At 43.1% G+C, this 16646-nt stretch overlaps 1 protein-coding gene across 1 annotated transcript in view; it reads left to right on the top strand.

Annotated features, from left to right (window-relative positions):
• Positions 1-16646, top strand: part of mydgf (myeloid-derived growth factor) — a 65430-nt gene that overhangs the window by 25186 nt on the left and 23598 nt on the right. The window contains exons 2-4 of the mRNA XM_038776908.1: positions 4648-4698; positions 10082-10143; positions 11161-11242. Coding sequence (XP_038632836.1) covers positions 4648-4698; positions 10082-10143; positions 11161-11242 — 195 coding nt within the window. The remainder of the gene's footprint in view (positions 1-4647; positions 4699-10081; positions 10144-11160; positions 11243-16646) is intronic.

Genomic DNA, 16646 nt, shown 5'->3' with positions numbered 1-16646 from the left:
GGACCTGGGGAGGATGTTTCCACTATTAGGAAAAACTAGAACCTGAGGCTACAGCCTCAAACTGAAGTGACGATCCTTTAAAACTGAGCTGAGGAATTTCTTTAGCCCAAGGGTGGTGAATCTGTGGAACTCTTTGCCGCAGAAGGCTGTGGTGGCCAAATCACTGAGCGTCTTTAAGACCGAGATAGATCGGTTCTTGATTCATAAGGGGATCAGGGGTGACAGGGAGAAGACAGGAGACTGGGGATGAGAAAAATATCAGCCATGATTGAATGGCAGAGCAGACTCGAATTTAACATGGATAAGTATGAGGGCATGCATTTTGGTCGGGAAAACGGCAAGGCAACTTATTATCTAAATGGGAAAGGACTTCAGGGTGCTCCGTTGCAGAGGGATCTGGGTGTCCTCGTTCATGAGTCACAGAAAACTAGCATGCAGATATAACATAATACGGCAAATGGAATGTTGGCATTTGTAGCTAAAGGCGTAGAGTATAAAGGTAAGGAAGTATTGTTGCAACTATATAAGGCAGTGGTTAGACCACATCTGGGTTATTGTGCACAGTTTTGGTGCCCTATTTGAGGAAAGATGTAGTGACATTGGAGGCAGTTCAGAGGAGGTCAAATGGCTTGATTCCAGAGATGAGGGGTTTGTCGTATGAAGAGAAATTAAATGGTTTTGGCCTATTCTCTCTAACGTTTAGAAGAATGAGGGGAGCTCAAATTGAGGTATAAATATGATAAAAGGTTTGGATAAAGTAGACATAAAGCGGACGCTTCCTCTTGTGGGGAATTTTAGAATGAGAGGTCATAGTCTTGGGTAAGAGGTAGCAAATTTAAAACAGAGTTGAGGAGAAACAGGCGCTGGAATGTGGTGACTAGGGGCTTTTCACAGTAACTTCATTGAAGCCTACTTGTGACAAGAGATTTTAATTTGTTTCATTTCATTTCAACTAGTTCTCCCAAAGGATTGTGAATCTGGAATTCGCTACCCCAAAGTGCGGTGGATGCTGGGAGAGTGTGTAAATTGAAGGAGGAGTTAGACAGATTTTTAATTGGTAATGAGTTGAAGGATTATGGAGAACGGGCAGGGCGGTGGAGTTAAGGCCAGCATGAGATCAGCCACGATCGAATGACAGAGCAGACTCAATGGGCCAAAAAAGGCCTAATTCTGCTCATTTATCTTAGGAACTTTTGCCAGTTCTGAGTAAAGATCACTGACTTGAAAAGTGTTTTTGTTTCAATTTAGTGTACCCAATTAATTTTTTTCAATTAAGGGGAAATTTCGCGTGGCCAATCCACCTATCCTGCACATCTTTGGGTTGTGGGGGTGAAACCCACACAAACACGGAGAATGTGCAAACTCCACACGGATAGTGACCCAGAGCCGGGATCGAACCTGGGACCTCTGTGCCGTGAGGCAGCAGTGCTAACCATTGCTCCACCATGCTGCCCTGACTTGAAAAGTTGACCACTCTCTTTCTACAGATGCTGCCTGACCTGCTGAGCATTTTCTATTTATATTTCAGATTTCCAGCATCCGTCATATTTTGTCTTTGTATAAATACGGATTTCTGGAGTAACATTTTGAACTTTATAGCTAAATTAAATACTGGTAGTAGCACTAGTGAAACAATTTAAGGTAAATTATAAGCTTTGCTGAAGCTTATTGACACAGAGCTAAAGTTTAAGTATATTTTTGTCACCCGTCTGAAATGTGATGCCAGTACACAAAATACATTGTAGCAGAGGCAAGGGATTATATCAATGTATTTCCAGGAAAGAACATGGAGATGCATGTAACTGAAATCTCATGACTATCCTTAGCTCTAAGTTGAATCACATTTCACTGTTAATCAAGCACAAAGAAAAACAACAGCACAAAATAATAGAACGTTTGACGGTTTCTGCAATTTCTAAAGAGATTAGGTCACAAGTATAGTTTATTAAGAAATAATATATCCTGGCAACAGCACAATGACACTTGTTTACTGCTTCTCTGCCTTTTCAGTTTTGAGTTTTGTAAATGGAATCCAACTTGTCAATAGTATTCGTAACCATAAAGAGGCAGGTTTTACAAGGGGAGTATTGATGGTCCTACTTTTCTGTTTTGTTAATTCAGTGGAGTCCATTGGGTAACACAGTCCATATATTTAAATAGCTGGTAGCAGGCAACTTAGAAATATACTTGTAATTGAGAGATCTGTTTATTCAAGGGGGTGAGTGGATTTGCCAGATTGGTAATCATACAGGTAACTCAGCAAATACACTGTTGTCATTCCTACATGGTCATATGTACCTTTATCAAATATATCTTTTACAATGTTATTTTAGTAAACATATTTGTGGATCCCTTTCCAGTCATGGGCTATTTGGATCCCCAGGTAGCGGAATTTGTGTCGGGCTTGTTTAAACGGCAGCTCCTTTACTGCTGCCTCCCCTACTTGCGGGTGTACTGGGAAGATCTCGCTTTTGCTCATGTTGAGTTTGTAGCCCGACAAGGCTCCAAACTCTTTCAGGAGCGCAATGATTCCGTCCATGCTGCTCTGTGGGTCCGAAATGTAGAGGAGCAGGTCATCTGCATAGTGTGAGACCCTGTGCTCTCTGCCTCCTCTTCAGATCCCCCTCCAGCTTTTTGCTGCCCTGAGCGCGATTGCTAGCGGTTCGATCGCTAGGGCGAACAGCAGCGGGGACAGTGGGCATCCTTGTCTGGTGCCCCTGTGCAGTTGGAAGTATTGGGAGTTGGTATTGTTGGTCCGTACGCTCGCCATGGGAGCGTTGTATAGGAACTTTACCAGGAGATGAACCCTGTTCCAAGCCCGAACCGCTCCAGTACCTCTATGAGGTATTTCCATTCGACTCTGTCACAGGCTTTTTCTGCGTCTAGGGAGACGATCACCTAGCGCCCCCCGCGATTCTCCCACCCCCCCGCTCGGAAGAATCTCCGCTCGCCGTTTTTCCCGGTGATTCTCCGACCCGGATGGGCCGAGCGGTCTGCCGTTCGTGACCGGTTCACGATGACGGCAACCACACCTGGTCGCTGCCGTCGTGAACGTGGCACCAAAAGTTGGTTTGAAGCTTGTGGGGGGCGGAGAGGGGAGTGAGCACCGCGACCGGTGCCCACCGATCGTCGGGCCGGCGTCTCAAAGGGACGCACTCTTTCCCCTCCGCCGCCCCGCAAGATCAAGCCGCCACATCTTGCGGGGCAGCGGATGGGAAGATGGCAACCGTGCATGCGCGGGTTTAAGCCGTCAGCCGTCGTGACATCAGCTGCGCACGCGCAGGTTGGAGCCGGCCAACCTGCGCATGCGCGGCTGACGTCACTTAGGCGCGCCGGCCGCGTCATTCTCGGCACGCCGCCTTGACGCAAGCGTCAAGGCCCGGCGGCCAAGAGTTATGGAGGGCCACTCCTAGCCCCCCCAGGTGGGGGTGAATAAGGTGAGAGGAGCGACCTCCGAGGCCGTTGTGAAACTCGGCCGAGTTCACGACGGCCTTCCCGATTTTTCGCGGGAACGGAGAATTCCGCCCACAGTCTTCGAGCCTTTTGGCTAGGGTTTTGGCCAGTATTTTGGCATCTGCGTTCAGCAGTGAGATGGGTCTGTATGACCCACATTCCGTTGGGTCTTTGTCGAAGGTCTTGAAGGTTTTGTTGATCTTTTCTGGTTCTGTTTCTAACGTGCCTCTGGTACCCCTGATTTGTGCAATTTCTCTGGTGGCTGCCTGCTTTCTCAGCTGGTGTGCCAACAGGTGGCTGGCTTTGCTGGGCAAATTTTTCAAGGTTCAACCCAGACTTATGAAAGTTAAAGTCTTCAAGCATAAGACAACTCTGAATAAATTATCATTTTGTGAAGTTAGTTTGAACAGTTATTTTTGCCATTAGAAATTACTTCTGAGGGAAGAAAACGTTAAGTGAGAGTACATCAAATTAAGATTTCTTCTTTCGTGCTGTGAAATTTCTAATGCTAAAATGCAATCTCAATAGCACTTATGTGAATTAACATACAACTGGCACTACTTTTTCTCCAATGGGAATGTGCCCTACATTCAAAATGTTTTTTATACATGTACGTATAAAATGTGAAGCAGAAGGGCAAAAACTTGCTTCATTTCAATTTTCTTTATGAACCTAGACCATGAAAGTGGGGTTTCATGATCCTCCTGATCTTTTGGGATTTAAGAAGGGTGTGTCAGAAAAGGCAATACAACGATGGCTGACTTGTGATGGCCAAGCATTGATAGCAGCGCATTGATAGCAGCATCAGCTTTGATTATTGCAGCAATGTGACCACTTGATTAGTCCATGGTGATGTTCTACACATAACATGAGAATTTGCTTTGAATTTGGGCTTGAGAACTTATTTACTACATTTGTTGCTTTATGGATTAAAAACTGGAAGCAATAAAAACTGAAGCAATAATGTTTGATTTACTATACATAGTTTGAGCTGCCTTTTGCCCTTTTAAATTTGCACAGTGGGTAGGTTGAGATTTTGAATCACTGTTCTCACTGATTTGCAATCTAGTTTTGAGATCCTGAATGGTTTTTCTAATTTACTAAAAAAAAATTGTAATTTGAGCTAAAATTGTGCATTGCAAGCAATAAGTCTAATTTTAGGTTAAATTTCCTTATCAATTTGTTTCCATTTAGGGTGAACACGTGTGCACGTTCACATATGCATCTCAAGGAGGAACCAATGAGGTTAGTAGTGAATAAGTGAAACTGATATTAAATGTGTGGTTAAATTTATTAATGCCCATGTTTGGAGCGGAGCCACTCAAAATATTAAAAGATGGTGCAGTTGTACAATACCATTGAGCAGTGCAAGCAGATAACCTAAAGTACTGTGTTATGAAGAAAACTGGATCTCAATACATATGAACATAGCTCATTAAACATTTAAGCACCAATTACATCAGCATTCTTATAATTGGAAAGCAGGATTGCAGTCTTGCATGACACCTGCTCTCAGTGGTATGCTGAATTGGCCACAACTATGCTACTCAATGTTGTCAGTATGATGTAAAAATTATGTACCAACATCCAAAATGTAGTACAGATGTCATCCCTTTCTCTCCTTCAAGTGATGCTTATGAAATGGGAGGATTTGCCTCTTTTGGAGATGAATAGTAGAGTTTCCAGTTACTGTAATAAAATGCAAATTCCCCACATTGCTCAACAATATATTCTGTTTTTGAGGAACAGGAGGGAACATCTTAGCAAATCTGAGAGCAGTTATACCTAAAACTGCCACAAACAGCTGTTTATACACGTAGCTATAAATCTGGCAGCGTTTGTCCCATTTGTTTGTACGTTAGGCAGAATTTCCTGATTTAAAGATTGCTATTAGGTTACTATTTTAGTGGACGTGGCTCATTCTTTGAATCCTTTATCCTTCACAGTTTCACTATTTGTTCTGTATAAAGCAGTGATAACAATTGTTTTACTTGTACAAACACTCTATCTTCAATGTTTCTATTTCCAAAGTACTGTACAGTAGAGAAGTGAGATTTTACTGGTGCTTTGGGGATTGCATACCACTCTTCCATCATAATGTAGGTTTATCTATTCTCTTACAGATATTGCTTGTGAATTTGAAACATTATCTTTTTTTTCCACTAATTCATCTTTTTTCCCATTTATTTTCCCCTGAAACCTGAAAGCAAGCGCATTACCAATGACCAAGTTAGGAACATAGGGCAGGAGTAAGCTATTTGTCGCCTTGCACTGCTCTTCTATTCAACTATATCCTTTTTAAAATCCATTCATGAATTGTGGGCTTACTGACTAGGCCAGCATTTATTGTCCATTCTTAATTACCTTGAGAAGGTGTTAGTGAGTGTGTTCTGAAACTGCTGCAGTCCATGTGATGTAAGTATACCTACCGTGCTAGGGAGGGAATTCCACAATTTTGACTCCGCAACAGTGAAGGAATGACTATATTTTTCCACGTGACTGGCTGAAAGGGATACTTAAAGGTGTGGTATTCATATGTGCCCTTCTAGATGGTAGTGTTTGTGGGTTTGGAAGGTGCTGCCTAAGGAGCTTTGGTGAGTTCCTGCAGCGCATCTTCTAGATGGTATATGCTGCTGCCACTGTGCATTGGTGGTGGAGGGAGTGAATGCTTGTTGATGGGATGCCATTCATGTAGCTGCTTTGTCCTGGATAGTGTCAAGCTTCTTGAGTGCTTTTCAAGCTGCACTCATCAAGTAAGCGGAGACTATTCTGTCACATTCTTCTGCCTTGTAGATGATGGACAGGCTTTGGGGAGTCAGGAGGTGGGCTATTCTTCAGAATTTTATATGGCTAGTCCAGTTCAGATTCTGGTCAATGGTAAGCCACCAGGATGTTAATAGTGGGGGATTCAGTGATGGTAACCTGCACAGCAATAACCTGCTCACTGACACTCAGTTTGGGTTCTGCCAGGGTCATTCAGCTCTTCATCTCATTACAGTCTAGGGTCCAAACATGGACAAAAGAGTTGAACTCCAGAGGTGAGGTGAGAGTGACTGCCCTTGACATCAAGGTTTAAGTGGCTTAGTATGCAAGCCATTTTGCTTAAGCGGGAAGGTGCAGACTCAATGGGCCGAATGACCTCCTTCTGCACTATATGTTCTGTGTAAGGCAGCATTTGGCTAAGGGTGGCATCAAGGAGCCTGAGCAAAACTGGAGTCAATGGGAATCGGAGGATGTTGGTGTCATACCTAGCACAAAGGAAGATGGTTGTGGTTGTTGGAGGTCAGGCAACTCAGTTCCAGAACATCATTGTAAGAGTTCCTCAGGAGTCTGTCCTCAGCCCAACCATCTCCACTTGCTTCATCAATAACCTTCCTTCCATCATAAAGTCAGAAGTGGCGATGTTTGCTGGTGATGGCACAATGTTCAGCACCATTCATGACGACTCTGATACTGAAACATTCTATGTCCAGGCTAATGTCCTGACATTATCCAGGCTTGTGCTGACAAGTGGCAAACAGCATTTGCGCCATACAAGTGGTCGGCAATGACAACCTCCAACAAGAGCAAATCTGCCCATCACCCCATGACATTCAATGGCATTACCAAGGCTGAATCCCCCAGTATCAAAATCCTGGGAGTTGCCATTGACCAGAAACTGAACTGAACTATTCACTTAGCTTCCAGAGCAGGCCAGAGGAATCCTGTGTCACTTAACACCACCTGACTCGCCAAAGCCTGTCCACTATCTACAAGGCGTAAGTCAGGTATGGGATGGAATATTCTCCACTTGCCTAGGTAAGTTCAATTCCAACAACGCTCAAGAAGCTCAACACCAATCCGGACAAAACAACCCACTTGATTGGCATCCTATCCATCAACACGCACTCTCTTAACCACAGATGCACAGTAGCAGCAGAGTGTACCTTCAGAATCTCACCAAAGCTTCTCAACAGCACCTTCCAAATCCACGACCGCTATCATGTAGAAGGATGTGGGTATTAGGTACATGTGAACATACCCACCTGGAAGTTCCCCTCCAAAGTCACTCATCATCCTTACTTGGAAATATATCGCCGTTCCTTCACTTCAGTGTGTCAATGTCCTGGAACTCCATCCCGAACAGCACTGTGGGTCAATCTACACCACATGGACTGCAGCGGTTCAAAATGGCAGTTCACTACCACCTTCTCGAGCATAATTAGGGATGGACAAATAAATGCTGGCCTAGCTATCGATGCACACATCCCACAAATGAATTTTTTAAGAGTTGTCCAGAGCCCTTTCACTAGGGAGGCAACAGTCTTCTGGACTGTTCTCTTGGTTGCAGAAAACTGTGTCTATTCCCCTGACTATACTGTCCTTACTACCATTACAGTCCTATTAACTATTCCACTGCTTAAATGGCTTCCTGTGCCACTGTACCATAAGTTCTCTCATCCAGCCTGCAACCCTGCTTTAGCCTGCAAGAACTTTGAACCTGATGGACAGCTGCAGAGGCTTCTCTTTGTCTATCTTCATGATGCTCTTACCTGCCCCCCCCCTCCCCCCCCCCCCCCCCCCCCCCCCCAACCTCCTTACTACATTACAATCCTATCAATTATCCCACTGCTTAAATGGCTTCCTGTGCCACTGTACCGTGATCAGTTCTCTCATCCAGCCTGCAACCCCGCTTTTGGCTACAAGAACTTTGAACCTGATGGACAGTTGCAGAGGCTTCTCTACGTCTATCTTCATGATCCTCTTACCTGCCTCCCACCTCGCCTCTCACCATGGATTCAATCGGACAATCCTATTGTAAAGGGTGTTACCACCTCCTGGAATAAAGTGTTCTGTTAACTTTTCCCATCCCTGATGAAATGAAAATCGCTTATTGTCACGAGTAGGCTTCAATGAAGTTACTGTGAAAAGCCCCTAGTCGCCACATTCCGGCGCCTGTTCGGGGAGGCTGGTACGGGAATTGAACTGTGCTGCTGGCCTGCCTTGGTCTGCTTTAAAAGCCAGCGATTTAGCCCAGTGTGCTAAACCAGCATCACGGGGTCTGTAGCTCAACCTGAATGAGCAGAGGTTTCTGCAGCCGCAGACTCTCACTGCAAACATGTTTAACTTGGATCTCACAGGTGTTACTGAATTCCCACATTCTGAAGCTGCCACACATCACCTGCGTGCCATTTCTGTAGCATTAAATTAATTAAATAACTGTTTTTATTGATTAATGTCTCCAGCCCTGTATCTGCTTATATTATTATTTCAATCCGTCTTCTACTTGCCCTGATTAAAATTCCCCAGTTAAAGTAAATAGGAAATATTCAACAGTCAAATAACAAGTTTGACCACTATTTGTAAACCTTCTACTACTATTAAAATATTGTAATTAGTAAAGTTAACTTGAAAGCCAAATGAGAAAAATACTTGCCAATACTTGCATCGTCTCTCACAAACTTTTACAGATGTGCCATAGAGAGCATCCTATCCGGCTGCATCACAGCTTGGTATGGCATCTGCTCAGCCCAAGATCGCAAGAAACTGCAGTGTGAACTTAGCCTAACGCATCACAAAAGCTTGCCACCCGCACATTGATTCTGTCTACACCTCCCGCTGCCTCAGGAAGGCAGACAGCATTATCAGAGACCCCTCACACCCAGGCTTTGCCCTCATCCAGACCTTACCATCAGGCAGAAGACACAGAAGTCTGAGGACCCGCACATCCAGACGTAGGAACAGCTTCTTCCCCACAGCTACTAGACTCCTCAACAACTGTCTCGGACTGATCTGTTCCTTGTAAGAACACTATTCACGACGTCCTAAGCTGCTCTTGCTCATGTATTTGTTTAGTTTGGCCCTTGTTCCGCACTGTAACCAATCACTGTTTGTCAATGTACCATTTGTCAATGTACTCTGTCGATTATTTTTTTTTGGTCGACTATATACGTACTGTGTATGTTCCCTTAAACGCTGAAAAATACTTTTCACTGTACTTCGATGCATGTGACAATAAATCAAATCAACCAATCAAATACCTGTTTTCCTGTAACATCACACTTGATTTTCTCAGAACCTGGCCAGTCACCTCTGGAACCATGGATTGAGTTAGCTTTTATGAAGCCTCCTCGCCCGCTGCTCTCTTATGAAGTCTCTTTATAAGATAGCCACTTAAGTGAACAGCATCTCCTCGTTCACTGCACCAAATTCCCTCACTGCATCAACTTCCCAAGTGCACACTGTGTATTTAGCCTCATTCAGTGAAGAGCTGATGTCCTTGTGCTTTGTTACTTCTCTCACTTGCTTGAAGAAACTATAGATGCTTTTAATATTTAATTTTGAATCTTAGGATTGTGAGGATTAAACCTGTTAATATTTGCCTATCGTTCATCCCTTTACATATAATTTCAATGAATATTCCGGTGCCAGTTTGTGTGGTTTTTTTTTTGTCTTATTTAACATCTCCCCCATAGAAATCTGTTTCAGTATGCTTTTTTAGGAACCTTCTTTGAAAGTCTGCAGCTTTATTTTCAAGGTTGTAGATGCTGTGATTGTTGTAAATTAACTGACTATAGCACAGCAATAATGAAGGTTTTCTTTTATAAACGTCTTTGTTTGATTAAACATAATTGCTTTCTCCCTGCAGCAATGGCATATGAGTGTAGGCATCAGTGAGGACAACAAGCTATTCTCTTGCTCTGTCTGGCGGTAAGTGAATAAGAATTTATTAATGCTTTGCACTGTTACATGAAGTAGATGCAGTTAAGCCTATTTGAAATTAATTTAATAACTGAAGCTCCTTGAGCAAGTAGTCCAAGCTTAGAAATAATACAGAGTATCAGTTATTGCTATTTTCTGTAGCATCAGGTTAACAATATGAATCCGAAAACTTCCATAGGACTAATTTTTTACAGGAGGGAAAATAAAGTTTATGTTTTCCTGTTTTCAGTTTGCATTTCGGTAAGATAACTATGGGGGTAAATATTTTTATGGACTTAGTTTGGCAACAAACAAATGCAGCATCTGGCGTATGCATTTATTTCTGAATTAACTGAGCAGAAATATTGACCTTGTACAGAATATTTCTAGTATGCGTTTCCCTAATCTGCACGGAGGTTCAGCAATTCCACAATGTTTCAGAACATAGATAATGTCTGTACATTTTGCAGATTTATTAATATTGAATTACTGAAATAGATCCAGAAAGAATATCTTTATTTGTGTGTTCTAAATAAAAATCAAAGTCCTCTCAAATCGCACGTGCTCCTACCATTAGTGGAAGACCCATGCCCGCCAGTGTTTCTCACAGTTCAAAATGCTCAAGGGGTGACCAACATTTGGAAAGACAAAATCCTAATAATACTGATGACTGTTTTCCACAGTCCAAGTGGTCACTTCACAGTCACCTTCTTCAGCCACCTACTTTGCTGCAATTTTAATGATCACGTGGAGAACTAGGCTGTATGTTTGTATCTCCTGAGCTGATTGCCAACAGGCATTGCAGAGGTCTTGGAGCTCAGATGTCTGCTTTTTTTGTGCGTTAGGAATAATGTCTATTCCTTTATTGGAAATGAGTAGGATGGAATCAAAGGGAATATCTAATTTTAAAGGGAAAAAACTGTATTAAAAAAAACCAATTGGGAACAGGAATGCCTTGCGTTAGGTACTTTTCAAAATAACTTGGTGTTGACTATGGATAATTTTGACACTTGTTTTCCTTTGCAGACCTCAGGGAAAATCCTACCTGTTCTTTACCCAGTTCAAAGCTGAAGTTACAAATGCCAAAATTGCATTTGCAAATGGTTTTGTAAGTGTAATTACATTTTTTTAAATGTTGTTGTTTCCTTTTGTAAAATGGTAATATCAGCTGTTATTTCAGGCTCTAAAAGCAGTGGCTACTATTCTCTGGTGGTACTGGGACAAAAGCAGCTGGCCTCTGGAAATTTAGAGTGGAAATTTCTCCTAAATAAGCCAAATCTATGTATATACATAGATGCAGAAATCCCACTCTAAATCAATTAAAGCTTCCGATAGACTCCGATTGCTGCATGACAGCTAGGTTTCTGTCCAGCGCAGTACAATAGACTCGTCGGTGGCAGGGGGGAGGGGCTGGCTTTTCATTTTTCTCTATTTCCAAACAATCTTGTCTAGTTTGAGAGTTGCCAGGGAGAGGGATGGAGTTGGTAGCAAGGGAATGGGGTTTGTAGTGGAGACCAATTAATAACGGCTTTCCAATGTTTAACTGGGAATCATCACACGTGCAAACTGATACTGTGCTTTCAGGTATTGCTGCTGAGACAGTGTGCAGATGAAAAAGAGAAGGGGGGGCAAGGAGTAGATCTCTGGGAGACACTTACAGCAATGGTGTGGGAGCAGGAAGAGAAGCCATTTCAAGTGGCACGCTAGATAAGATTAGATGGATAAGAATGGAGCCAGATGGCACGGTACAGTCCAGCTGGGCAACAGTGGAGAGATGTTAGAGAAAGATTGTGTGGTCAACTGTGTCAAAAGCTGCAGACAGGTCAAAAAGGACAAAGAGGGATAGTTTACATATGTCATGGCCACATGGAATGCATTTGCTACTTTGATCACCATTTTGATATGTAGTAGGGGCAGAAAACTAAAAAATACTTATAAACTATTACTTTTTATTTATTTACCCTTGATTCTTGTTAAGATCAAGGTTAAAGCATCATTTGGATTCCAGTCTGTGCAAGGCTCATAGACCCATTTCTCCTCGTCAAAATGCAGAGGTGTCAGCAAAACTTGTTTTTGCTGGCTCTGTCCAAACATGCACTGGTCACAAATTGTTAGGTTTTTGGTATAATAATTCTCTTGTGGACTTTTTACATATAAAAAGTATACTTCTAATGTGCCAAAAGTTAATGCCAACCAAGTTTCTATCAAGCATTGTATAGAACATAGAACATAGACATAGAACAGTACAGCACAGAACAGGCCCTTCGGCCCTCAATGTTGTGCCGAGCAATGATCACCCTACTCAAACCCACGTATCCACCCTATACCCGTAACCCAACAACTCCCCCCCCCTAACCTTACTTTTTAGGACACTATGGGCAATTTAGCATGGCCAATCCACCTAACCCGCACATCTTTGGACTGTGGGAGGAAACCGGAGCACCCGGAGGAAACCCACACGGGGAGGACGTGCAGACTCCGCACAGACAGCGACCCAGCCGGGAATCGAACCTGGGACCCTGGAGCTGTGAAGCATTTATGCTAACCACCATGCTACCGTGCTGCCCATACAGTACAGCACAGAACAGGCCCTTCGGCCCCCAATATTGTGCCGAGCCATGATCACCCTACTCAAACCCACGTATCCACCCTATACCCGTAACCCAACAACCCCCCCCTTAACCTTACTTTATTAGGACACTATGGGCAATTTAGCATGGCCAATCCACCTAACCCGCACATCTTTGGACTGTGGGAGGAAACCGGAGCACCCGGAGGAAACCCACGCACACAGGGGGAGGACGTGCAGACTCCACACAGAGACCCAGCCGGGAATCGTGAAGCTGTGAAGCATTTATGCTAACCACCATGCTACCCTGCTGCCCTCAGTATATCCGTATAATTAGCAGTATTACGGGTCACTATTTTGTGAGCATTTACTGAAATCCTTTTGATGTATGGATGCTCTTTTGATGTATGGATGGTACCTTCACCCACAATGGGTCTTCTGCATATTTTTCTTTTCTCTGGTATTTTGTCAATGAGGTTGGTTGAAGAAAAATGAAATATTTTCAACTTGTGAAAATGTATTAATATTTAAAACAGGTCTGTGGGTGCAGCTGTTCAGTGAAGTAATTGAAGTGATGTGCCTTACAGGAAAATAAGGGCGATGCTTTCTTCTAAATTGCTAAAACAACAGACAATTGACTGTTTCTACCATGTTTTAGAATTTCAACAGCTGACACTCTAATTTTAGCGTGCTAGCGAGAAATCTTAACATTCTCATTAATCAAGCTTGAGTGCATTACAGAAGAGATAATTGTTACTGTCCATATTGTGTTTAAATTCACTTCAGTATGATGATTAGGCAGATGGGAAACTGTAAAAATAAAATTAGCTACATCTTCCACTCAATTTAATGGTTTAATTCTAGAATTCTCAATGTTCCAGTATTTGGAGATTAAAAGCAGCAGCATCCATTACATGAATGCACAAATCAATTGTTACATATCATAGAATTTACAGTGCAGAAGGAGGCCATTCGGCCCATCAAGTCTGCACCGGCTCTTGGAAAGAGCACCCTACCCAAGGTCAACACCTCCCCCTGTCCCAATAACCCAGTAACCCCACCCAACACTAAGGGCAATTTTGGACACTAAGGACAATTTATCATGGCCAATCTACCTAACCTGCACATCTTTGGACTGTGGGAGGAAACCGGAGCACCCGGAGGAAACCCACGCACACACTGGGAGGATGTGCAGACTCTGCACAGACAGTGACCCAAGCCGGAATCGAACCTGGGACCCTGGAGCTGTGAAGCCATTGTGCTATCCACAATGCTACCGTGCTGCCTGCCTAATATGTGACATTGATTTTAAAAGGATATTTTGGTTTGCTATCTCTGCTACTTTAAATATAATTGTAAAAATGACTGAAGTAAAAACAAAATGTCCATCAGAACCCATAGTAATTTTGTTAGATGAATGCAGGTTCATTGTTGGAATTCTCACTTCTGAATTGGAAGGTTGTGAATTCATGCCTCACTCTTGGATGGGGGCTCTGACCCAAATTTATTATTCCTCTCTGGTCACAGAGGAGGTAGCAGATGATTGGAAGATTGTTAATGGGTTCCCCTTTTCAAGAAGGGTGGTAGAGATAAACCAGTGAGTTACAAACCAGTGAGTCTCACATCAGTGGAGGGAAACTTGTATAAAATTCTGAAGGAGAAAATTAATCTCCACTTGGCGAGGCAAGGTGTTATCAGGGATAGTCAACATGGCTTTGTCAGAGGGAGCTCATGCCCAACTAATTTGATTGAATTTTTCGAGGATGTGATTGGGAGTGTAAATGAGGGTATTGCAGTTGATGTAGTTTATATGGACTTCAGCAAAGCTTTTGACAAGGTCTCGCATGGGAAACTGACAAAAAAGTTAAAGCCCATGGGATCCAGAGTAACTTGGCAAGTTGGATCCAAAGTTGGCTTAGTTATAGGAGACAGTGGGTGTTGACAGACGGCTGTTTGTGTGACTAGAGACTGGTGTCCAGTGCCATACCGCAGGGATCAGTGCTTGGCCCCTTATTGTTTGTGATATATATAAACAATATAGATGAGAATGTGGGAGGGGAGGGGATGATAACTAAGTTTGTGCATGACACGAAGATTAGCAGCGTGGTTAATAATGAGGAAGAAGGTCTTAAAGTTGCAGGAAAATAGCAACAGATTGGTCAGATGGGCAGATGAAATGAAAATTGAAATGAAATGAAGATCAGTGGCAGATGGAAGTTCACCCGGAAACGTATGAGGTGATGCTCTTTGGAAGGAGTAGCAAGATAGGGGAGTACTCAATGAATGGAAGGACACGAGGAAGCTCAGAGGAATTGGGGGTGCTTGACCACAGATCCCTGAAAGTGGCAGGACAGGTTAGTAGGGTAGCTAAGGCATACTGGACACTTGCCTTTATCAGTCGTGGCAGAGATCAAAAGAGCAGGGAGGGTATGTTTGAGCTGAGCCTAAATTTTGGTTAGACCACAGCTGGAGCACTGTGTGCAGTTCTGGTCACCTCACTGTAGGAAGAATGTGATTATACTGGAGAGAGTACAGAGATGTCCAGATTCACCTGGATATTGCCTTGCATTGAGCATTTGAGCTATGAACAGAACCTGCTTACGCTCGGGTTGTTTTCTTTAAAGCAGAGAAGGCTGAGGGCGGGACCTGATAGAGATGTACAAGGTTATGAGGGATGTGGACAGGGTGGATCAGAAGCAGCTGTTCCCCTTGGTTGAAAGGTTAATAATGAGGGAGCATAACTTTACGGTGAGGGGCAGGAGGTTTAGAGGGGATTTGAGGGAATGTTTTTTCATCCAGAGAATGCTGGGTGTCTGGAATGCACAGTCTGGGAGGGCAGTAGAGGCCGGAAACCTCACAACCTTTCAAACGCACATTGATGAGCACTTGAAATAGATCATAGATCATAGAACAGTACAGCACAGAACAGGCCCTTCGGCCCTCGATGTTGTGCCGAGCAATGATCACCCTACTCAAACCCACGTTATACCCGTAACCTAACAACCTAACAATGTCGCACCTTGCAAGGTTATGGACCAAGTTCAAGAAAGTAGATTGGTGTAGATTTAGTGTTGTTTTGTCAGGGTAGACCCGTACTATATGATTCAATGATATCAATGAACGATATCAACATAATGGCCTGGATCTTCTGAGGAGCAGCAATCATTGTTGGACTGCCACTCTATTTGAGCTTTCTCCTGACTCAATGCTGTTCCGTACTTCTTGCCGAGTGTCCCAAGCCAGCTTTACCAGAAATCAGGAGTGTAATGTTCCTTGAAGAGCTCTGTTGCAGCAGAGTAAAGTTAGGGGAAAGACAGGACACACACCGATTTTACGCCAAGCTGCCTTATGGTAAGTTTAAAGACCGAGTTTGTGAAAGTGGATGAATTGTAGTGGAGGGATAAGATGGGTACAGTAAGTGTAGGGTGGTAGTTGGGGGAGGGTTATTGTCAGTGATTGGGGTGTTAGTTATGCAGGAGTTAGAGTAAATTTTTTTCTGTGACATTTCTTGTACAACTATTCGGGTCAATAAATTGAAACTCTCTGAAGTCTCTGAGATATTTGCAAGGCGCCTAGCGAGCAGGGAAATTGTCCAGTGGCAGTTAAAACATCCAGGCAATGGATATTTGTGGTCAATTTAGCCTGTCTTAAATATGTACAAATTGAATTATTGCTGTTGTAGATTTACTTTAACCTTTTTGTGTCGTGATTCAACTTAAATTTAAGGGCTATGTAGTCATTCATCTTTGCTTACTTGCCAACTTCAGTCTGCATACATTTCAAAAATAAAAGGGCACGATGATGCAACTCAAAGAATAGCAACTGGCCAAGCAACCAGTTTAAAATATGTCCTTTAACTTTATCTTTTAAAGTGCATATTGTGGACTTCTCCAATGAGTAGCTGAATTTAAGAAGTATCCTTATCGGAGTTTTCCATAAATTA

Source organism: Scyliorhinus canicula, chromosome 18, assembly GCF_902713615.1.
Source record: "Scyliorhinus canicula chromosome 18, sScyCan1.1, whole genome shotgun sequence".
NCBI lineage: Eukaryota > Metazoa > Chordata > Chondrichthyes > Carcharhiniformes > Scyliorhinidae > Scyliorhinus > Scyliorhinus canicula.
Note: the sequence above shows the minus strand (reverse complement) of the source record. Positions and strands in the feature narration are given on the sequence as shown.